The sequence below is a fragment of the Brachionichthys hirsutus genome, unplaced genomic scaffold (assembly GCF_040956055.1).
Source record: "Brachionichthys hirsutus isolate HB-005 unplaced genomic scaffold, CSIRO-AGI_Bhir_v1 contig_261, whole genome shotgun sequence".
Lineage (NCBI taxonomy): Eukaryota > Metazoa > Chordata > Actinopteri > Lophiiformes > Brachionichthyidae > Brachionichthys > Brachionichthys hirsutus.
In genome coordinates, this window is record NW_027180360.1 from 80,001 (window position 1) to 88,965 (window position 8,965).

Below are 8,965 nucleotides of genomic sequence, written 5' to 3' on the forward strand. Positions count from 1 at the left end.
AATAGAAAAGGAAAAATAAATAAATTGTACTTACTGCAGAATTGTCATTCGTCAGTGTGATGTTTTATTAACTGAAATCATAAGGACTTTAGTAACATTTTGTGCTGGACAGTAGTCTCACTGTCCTTTAGAGTCCTCCACAACTCATAGCCTCATCGCTGTCCCACTGCCAGATAATTGATGAGGGCAACAAATAGCATTATTTCATCCTGCTGTCCTTCCTAAGAAAGCACACTGAAAAATGTAATAAGCACAAAGACCATATAATAAGACCATTTATCTGTTTGTCGCCGGCGCCCCCTGGCTCGCGTTGAGGAACGCAGCAGCAGCAGCAGCAGCAGCTTTATCGGGAACGTGTTCCACGGATTAAATCAAGCTCCTCTGCAGACAGTACTTACTTCTTATAAGTAAATCATTAACATGGGCTTGAGACTCTGCCAGCGTTTCAAACGGAGGCACCTTTTGTGCCGCTGTTTACCTCCTCTTGGGCATTTCCTCATTGCCTCATTTACCTGTTGTAAATTCCCCATTAGGACCAGGGTTGCCAGATCTCGCGAGACAAAAAAGCAACCAGGCCTTTGAAAACTGGGTTCTGCGGAGAGCGAGAAAATAAATCGGCTGCAGTTTTTACAATCTGTTTGGATGGATTGTAAACTGTGCGCAGTGGACCCTGCGCTTCAGGACAATGACCACAAGAGGGAGATAAACCACCTTTTCACATGATTAAACATGAGAAAAGAGATGGGATATCACACATTAACAGATGTACCAAGTACATTATAACACAGTAAAGCTCCACAAATAAATATCCTGAATTCACAAATTCTTTCTTGTTTTTATATATTTATTTCCAGGCGAGTCGCGCGACTGCCCTGCTCAGCCTCTGCTCTGATTGGCTAGTACTCGTTGCCATCAGGGCCAGAGCCAATTAGAAGCAGGATGTGGGTGGGGGAAAACTCTAATTATCATTTGTTTAAGTTTATAATTAAAGCAGACGCTTTAGAAAACTGCAGGCTGACATTTTACAGAAAACGCGCGGCGTCCGCAGCCAGTTGTTGCTGTCTGGCTTTATGACGCGGCGAGCGTCCAACGCGTCAGAGATGAGCGACGGAAGTACGTCATTGAAGCGGAAGTAAATCGTTCTTCTCTTCGTCTCAGGTATTCTCCGTAGTGATTCACGCATATATTCTGGAATCTTAATCTTAGTTGCTTTTCTTTGAACACAACTAAGCCTTGTTACTTTCATTTATGTAGCAACGTCATTGGGTAAAACAGTGCATGCATTCCTTTGAAGTTGTGCTCTTTGTAGTTGTTGTGTGACGCATCACCTCCATGCTTTGAGATGGGCCGTGGATACGCAGTAGAGCAGGCTGTGGAGGCTTACCTGTCCAAACTAGGTGCGACGCACGCGTGTCCAGTCTCGGGCCTCCTCATTGGACAGGTAAGGTTCATCTCCCGTTTGATCGATCACTCATTTGACTTCTGTTTGTGTGTTGTGCCAGCCTTCTGTCTATCTGCTTGTAAATGTTATTTTTACCGTTTGTTTGTGTCTCCTCCTGAGACGCAGCCAGTCAGCACGTCCTCTGTGGGGGACAGTGTCCCTTACGGAGGACATGCTGACTGGCTGGGTCCCGGGAGGAGACGGCCAGTGTCTTGCATCCTCACTACGACATGCAGACAGTGATTTATATGAATGACTAAACATTCCAGAGCTCTTCTCAAAGGGATTATGTCATCATGGCAAGCCGGACGCCCCCGAGGGAGGGGTCCGCGTCAACCGCCGGAAAGTCTTTGGACAAGGAGTGGGTGGCTGAGCATGCTCGCCAGGTAGACCGTATCCTGATTTTAATGTTTGAGGCTTTACTGAAGTGTATTCTGTTATAACGTGCTGTGTTGCTACTGGAAGCTCGGACGGTTCATCATGAAATTATTTATAGTCAAATGAACTAATCTCTGGGCTTTGAACACGCCATTGTTTACGTCTATTGGTGTTGCACAGCACAACTAGAGTACCAGGAATGCAGGAAAGATTATTCATCATAGATGTATTTGTTACAGTTTCAACTAGCTAACGGATGTCTGATCAGGTGTCTCGGATGCTGCCTGGCGGCCTCGCTGTCCTGGGAGTCTTTATGATCTCTGATGCAGATGCTAAGGACACAGTAGCCACGCTCAGCCAGGTGAAATGATGTGAACCGAAGTAATGATTGTTTTTATGGTTTTATGTTTTATGGAAGGGCCAATTAGGAGGGGAATGAGCTGCTTGGCGGAGGTCTGCGCCATCTGAGTGTTTTTCTCATTTAAATTATAGATTGAAATGTAGATGAAAGAGAACACAGACGCTCTATTCCCTGAAGTGTGGAGCTAAATTGGGCAGAAATCTATTTTGCCAGTATCAAGCTGTAGGAAACAAATCTTTTTACAGTCACTTAAGGTGGAGACTATTTAGTCTTAAGAGCTCTATTATTGAATTGTATCTGTATAGCAGGGATTGACAAGTCCCTTAAAGTAGCTCGCTATAATGTGTGTGCCTGTGAGTCTGATTCTGTGTTTTTCCAGCTGGTTTTTGCAGTGGAGAACCTCATATCTTCAGAATACCTGTGGAACCCCGCAGATGATGACATCACAGACTGCGTCACACTGCACGTCAACCCCAAGACCAGAAAGTATCCTTTTGCATACTACTACTACTACTACTACTGTATGTGGCTGATCCTTTACCCACATCTCAGAACAATCTGCAGAACCTTTGATGTCAAAAATCCAAAGGTCAGTTCACAATGGTTTCTTCCAGCTGCAGCCATTAAAGTCGAATCATCGACCCCAAAAAGCGCTGAAGCCTCTAAAATTATTTGTGGCATTATAGGCTTCAAAATAACTATTAAATATAAATATAAATATAATTATTATTAATTTATTGTATAAAACATTCCAACGGTGTAGAAGATCAACTAATCAGAGGGCTCGTCACTCGACAGGATGTGATTTAGGGACTGAGGTTTCAAACGTGAAACCGATCTCTCAGGCTGCGTGATATTTATATATAAAATATGAAGCATTGAGCTGTTGTCAGTTCTATCAGTGGCTTTGGGTGTTTCAGAGTATGGCCAAGCTTGCCGATTGGAAGTACCACTCCGGTGTGTGTTCCTCCTGGAGCATGGTGTCATGCTGCGTAAACGTGGATATGCTGGTACCCCTGCCGGGCAACGGAAGTGCTGCAGAGATCCTGGATGCATTTCTTAAGGTTTGTTTCAATCCTGTAAACACCTTAAATATTCAGCAAAGGCAGGAGTGAAACTTTCCTGCTCATGGTTTGTTTCAGGAAGGACTGAAAGAGTGGGCCCGCCAGATTCAGCACGGAATCTGTCTGTTTGAAGGGAAAACGCTTCCAGACGACACCGAGCTGCTCGCCGGACAGGTTGTACAAATCAAATTACACCGAGAAAGTATTTTGGAAAGTAAATAAATGTGTATACAGCATATATACCCCATAAAGATTGCTGACTTGGCAGTGTCATTGGATCGTTACTCAAGGGCAGGTTGGAAGTAATTGTTAAAATCAAAACCTGATTTCCTCTCTGAGGTCGTTTGCAGACGGGCTGTTGTGCTTTGTTTTATCATTAATTATAATATTTTTGAGCCTAATGCTTCAAAATCTTGCATCTATTCCTCAAACCAACCATCTTGGAATGAATTTCATCACTAAAACCAGAGTTTAGACGCCTTCAAGCTTTGCACCGAGTCCAGCAAATATCAATTTGCTCACGTCTGGATTGAACACGATAATTTAACAAGCATCTCAGAACAGGAACATCCATTTTAACTCGAACTGTTTTGTGTTCAATGGTCAGTCGGTGCAGATGAGGTGGACTGAAATGATCTTGTCTTTTAGCTGGCGTCGCTGAAAATAAAACATTTGTTTGGGATTATATCATCCAGATCCATTCTTATTAATCACTTTATTTACATCCAGTTCAGTCATCAGCCAATGTCTAAATGAAGGGTTATTCTTTAAAATGCATCAAAATCCTTTCTCTGCTGTGTGAGTGTGGTATTGACCCACTAATCATCTATGCATATCGATCAGTATTAGTCCACCGATGCCTTGTCGTCTCTTTATTCTGCTCAGGCAGTGAAAGTGATCTTTATGGAGCATTTAGTATTTTGCATGTCCCGGTAGAACCTGATGATCTCACAGTGTTGCACCGTTTTATGATGGAGAGAATGCTGCTGTGGAATCTTCATGGTTCTGTCGGATCAGAAACTTTGTAATCGACTGAATTGAATCCATTTATCTTCTGGTCATGAGAGGCTTCCCAAACGTGGCCTCCTGACTTCTCTGTGTCTAATAAAGACTTTTGTAAGTTAACATTTCCGGTTAATCTAATTTATTCAAGCTTGGTAAAAATATAAGTATATAAATACTGAATTGTCTGGAGTACATTTATAACCACTATGTTTCATATTTTACTGTAGAAGAGGAACAGACAGACCTTTACGGTTCAACTGCTCATTTCACCGGTAGGACATACTACGCATACTGTATAAAATATATGATTGTGTATGATTACACCTCGGACCATGATTTCTGTCTACTAGGATGATCAGAGTCTATCAGATGTTGTCCAGCAGTGTGGAGGCAGCGTGTCAGTCAGAGGTGCAATCCACAGCAGAGCTTACCTCCACAGCAACAAGTCAAAGGTCAGACTGGCTGAAAAGGTAATGGCTCTTTGAACCGACCTGCGCCGCTGAAGGAGGGTCCACCGTACAGTAACCGGCCTCTGTGTGAAGCTGCTGAAGAGGGATGTGCTGTCTACGGTAGCTGCAAGGGTCCAGATGCTGCTGGAAGAGCTGCTGATGTCAGAGGAGGGCGAGGGCGGGGGCGGGGGCGGGGGCGGCTCCAGAGGCAAACATCAAACAGCTGCAGGTAGGCGGGCGTCGGGCTGGGTGGGTTCGGGTTTCCGATGGTCGTCTGCAGCTTCGACTCGATACGCATCAGCTGGTCTAGAGTCGCATCTCCTTCCTGCTCTGGCGTGCTGAGATGATGTCATTATTATAAAGGGTCGCCGTGAGCAGCACGTCGCATCATAAGCGCGTTCCCCTCCCCTCCCCATCGGCCACGCCGCTTTGTTCGCTCAAACACACGAGGACGTGTGTCGATGGCGTTGAGCTGCGTAGAGACTTGTGACTCTCACCGTTAGCCGCAGCAGCCGGTCACCGGCGCCCCCTGGCTCGCGTCGAGGAACGCAGCAGCAGCAGCAGCAGCTTTATCGGGAACGTGTTCCTCAGATTGAATCGAGCTCCTCTGCAGACAGTCCTTTAATGGAGGCCTTTGAGGGCATGTAGGGATTTGGCTACGGCTTTCTTTGCCTTATTGCAGTGCTTCTCAATTATTTTCTGTCGCGCCCCCCCTAGGAAGAAAAAAACATTTCGCCCCCCCCCCCCGAAAAGAAAAAACACTCTTGTATCCTTATTAACATACAAAGAAATATGAAAAAGAAAGAAATATAGATCAACTTACAACAAAGAATAACTTTATTACCATTTTTTTTAGTCTGCAACAGAAAATGAGGAAGTCATGTCTTTCTTCTTCTCCACCGTAGATTGTTTACAACCGCTCTTCTTCTGCTAATCCTCCCTGCGCGCACTCTGACAATCAGGGTGCCACTGCCAACTACTGGAGTGGATGTGCAATTACACTTTACTCTCGTAAGGCAAAACAACATTTTCTCCGCGGTCACAGGCGTCGCACCGCGCCCCCCACTGGCTGGCTGGCTTATTGTGACGAGCACATCATTGTGGCTGATTGACAGGTGTGGACTTTGTCAACTTAAATTCACTACCTGACTAAATCACTCTTGCTTCTCTCCGCTACTGTTTACAACGTTGTTATGTTGACTACCCCCAATAATCAGATTTATTGAGCATGTAAAGTGAGAAATATTGCATTCAGCATGTTTGTCTGTCTGTAATCATTTTATTTCTGGAGTTTAAGACAAAAACTGGTCAGAATATTTGAACCAAAACGTTATCACTGTCTACCGTATACTGGAGCCGTGCCATTTAAAGGGAACATATTACACTATTTTGGTGGGTTTGGGTCTTTATCAACCCAACAGTTAAATAAACCGTCCGGTCAATCCTGCCTAGTTCTGTAATCGAGTACTGAAAAATCTGCTTGGCTTCCGGTCGGCTGTGGCTCAGTTGGTAGAGTGGGTCGTCCAGCGATCAGAAGGTCGGTGGTTCGAATCCCAGCTCTGACTGTCTGCATGTCGAAGTGTCCTTGGGCAAGACACTGAACCCCGAATGTCTCCCAGTGGGTCTGGCAGCACTGGAGTGTGAATGTATGAATGAATGGGTGAATGTGGGGCCTCATGCTTTGAGCACCGCGAAGGTGGAAAGAGCACTACGTATATAAGTGCAGAACATTTACTTCTGAGGCAATTTAAACAAACGTTTTGGTCGAAAACCAAGTCGTTCGAGAACAGAGGTTCCACGGTATTTCTAAATATCTCTGAAATGTTCAGCCGCTCATCTCGCAGCATCTCTGCCTCTTCGTCTCTTTCAGATACATTCGCTCTCCCTCGTCGCATCTTCTGCCCAGTGAGCTCATGTGGGCCGGTGTGCGTGTGCGACTACCAGTTCAGTGATGAGGCTAAGGCAGAGGCCACTGACAGACTGAAGGAGATGCTGGACATTGATGTGGCTGAGGAACACCTGGATACCTCTCAGGAATCACCTGCCCAAATCCTGGAGAGAGGTGCTGCGGCAGGTACTGGGAGCGTGTGTCTGTGCACAGAATGGACCGAGCTGTTCATGATACATGACGACATCTCTGATTAGCTAATAATCACTATGTTACGTTCTGTGACCCCCGTGATGCGTGAAAATACGCAAAATAGCGGCACCATATTTATTTTATTGCTTTGTGTGTATTTGTACCTTTATGAATTCACCAGCCCTCTACTGTACTACCCTTTGCCACACACCTACAAGCATGTTTGTATTCTAATACAGTAACAGTCGGGTATATTTAAAAATTGTAATGAAACTTTCACAAAAGCACAAAGTAAACACGACGCGATGCTAACTGGGTGAGCGAGTCGGACAAGGGGAGATTTTGCAAAGTACTTTTTTTCCCCGAAGGCAGATCTTGTTACTGTACAGGTACTGTATTTTATATGTTGCAATACTGTGCATGTATTTTAATTTGATTTTAGTATTTATTTACAGTGTAATTTTTCTTAGGCTAGAAAATAATACTAATAAAATGATGGAAATGTAAACATTTATACATATCCCGGGATGTAGCAGAAAATCTGTGACATATTAATACATGTTTGGCAAGATTTTTGAGCTCCAGTGTCATGTTCTCAAACATGTTTTCTCAGGCTGGCCAAGTAAAGTAATAACATTTAGCCGCTTTAGCTTTAATGAATGTTTGGTAGGAGTCAAGAAAAGGGAACTAATAAACCGTGCATTTGCCGTAAAAACGTTTGTGAACATGGAATATAACTCAGTACAACTTTGAGGTACTCGGTACTGAAGGGTCTCTGTTGGACAGACCTCACTGAGCAGCTGTTTTACTAACGTATTATAGTTTATGAATTGTGTGTTTTGTGTTTCCAGAGCTCACTGTGGGACCCGTGGAAGCACTGGAGCCCAAAAGAAGCAAATGTGTTGGTAAAACTCTTTCCGTTGTATCAGCTTACATTTGAGTCGGACAGACTCTCAATGTCACCTGAGCAGCCCGGTAAAGCAAGGACGTGATGAAACTCTGTTAGCGTAGCGAGCACAAGACCTGCGTGTTCTGACGGACCGCTTTCTGCACCGGAAGGGAATGCGGCGCCATTATTCAAAGTTACGGTAGTTATATTGCGTTTGGAGTTCTTTTTATGTTTTTGTCTTTATTACTTTTTCACAGGACCCGTTAAAAAAGTTGCTGCATTAAAATAATCACATATATACTACATGGATAAATGTGTTTTGTGTTTCAACCCCTGGAGCTCTAATGGGGTGTAGCTGTAACACTCGCTTCATTCCACCCTTTCTCTTTCAGGTGTTGCCATGGCGACTGCTGTTGCCCTTCTCGCCACCGCTGCCTCAATGCTCTATCTCAGTGACATTTAATAAACAAATATACGCCATCAAATAAAGAGTTTGCTTGTCACATTTGTATAAAGTGTAGGTTTTTATAAATATCAATGATTTATTTCTGATTCCGATTTCATTTCCCCCTCGCTATTTTGCTATTGTAGAATGAGCAGCACCTCAATCACAAGGTTTCTGTCATCCACGTCAGAATACTTCCACACCGCAGACAGACGAGCTTCAGTGCTCAACACAGGAAGTGACATCATGCCGCGCCCGCCGCCGTTTCTGTCGGAGTAGAGGGCTCACTCTGCCGCAGCTTCACTCCAGAGCTGATAAAAGAGTAATGAAAGTAACGATCCATGTAGATCTGAGTCCTGATCGGTACCTAATGTCCGATTCCGATCACGAGCTCGGATCGGGACGTCCCTAAAACTACAGTATGCTTTTCCAGGGAAGAAAACATTACATGTTGGTGCAGAGACAAATAGAAACCCCCGAACGAGGCCGGAGGATTCTTTGCTTTTATTTACAAGCTAATGAAAACAACGTTTGAGAGATAGCGATGAATAAGGAATAACAGCTAACGATCATGTGAGATAGCGATGAATAAGGAATAACAGCTAACGATCATGTGAGATAGCGATGAATAAGGAATAACAGCTAACGATCATGTGAGATAGCGATGAATAAGGAATAACAGCCAACGATCATGTGAGATAGCGATGAATAAGGAATAACAGCTAACGATCATGTGAGATAGCGATGAATAAGGAATAACAGCTAACGATCATGTGAGATAGCGATGAATAAGGAATAACAGCTAACGATCATGTGAGATAGCGATGAATAAGGAATAACAGCTAACGATCAT

At 44.1% G+C, this 8,965-nt stretch overlaps 1 protein-coding gene across 3 annotated transcripts; it reads left to right on the forward strand.

Annotated features, from left to right (window-relative positions):
* Nucleotides 1–1,241: 1,241 nt before the first annotated feature.
* On the forward strand, nucleotides 1,242–8,159 carry LOC137914032 (protein odr-4 homolog). Of its 3 annotated transcripts, XM_068757652.1 has the most exons (13): nucleotides 1,249–1,441; nucleotides 1,711–1,827; nucleotides 2,088–2,180; nucleotides 2,560–2,666; nucleotides 2,733–2,769; nucleotides 3,101–3,244; nucleotides 3,323–3,418; nucleotides 4,477–4,521; nucleotides 4,600–4,719; nucleotides 4,792–4,927; nucleotides 6,569–6,772; nucleotides 7,630–7,683; nucleotides 8,060–8,159. In XM_068757652.1, the coding sequence occupies exons 1-13, from the start codon at nucleotides 1,343–1,345 to the stop codon at nucleotides 8,128–8,130; spliced, it is 1,323 nt and encodes a 440-aa protein (XP_068613753.1). In that variant the 5' UTR covers nucleotides 1,249–1,342; the 3' UTR covers nucleotides 8,131–8,159. The 3 variants fall into 3 exon arrangements, 2 of the variants coding, with proteins under 2 accessions (XP_068613752.1, XP_068613753.1); XM_068757651.1 differs by having other exon boundaries at nucleotides 1,248–1,441; nucleotides 2,560–2,769; XR_011106401.1 differs by lacking the exons at nucleotides 7,630–7,683; nucleotides 8,060–8,159 and adding an exon at nucleotides 5,604–5,709 and having other exon boundaries at nucleotides 1,242–1,441; nucleotides 2,560–2,769; nucleotides 6,569–6,701.
* The last annotated feature ends 806 nt before the right edge of the window (nucleotides 8,160–8,965 follow it).

What these genes read in the sequence shown, in the direction of transcription:
- LOC137914032 (XM_068757651.1), top strand. Translation starts at nt 1,343, where the DNA reads ATGGGCCGTGGATACGCAGTAGAGCAGGCTGTGGAGGCTTACCTGTCC. An exon ending in AGGTCAGACTGGCTGAAAAG is followed by an intron (nt 4,720 to 4,791) that starts GTAATGGCTCTT and finishes CTCTGTGTGAAG; the next exon opens with CTGCTGAAGAGGGATGTGCT. An exon ending in CAAAAGAAGCAAATGTGTTG is followed by an intron (nt 7,684 to 8,059) that starts GTAAAACTCTTT and finishes TTTCTCTTTCAG; the next exon opens with GTGTTGCCATGGCGACTGCT.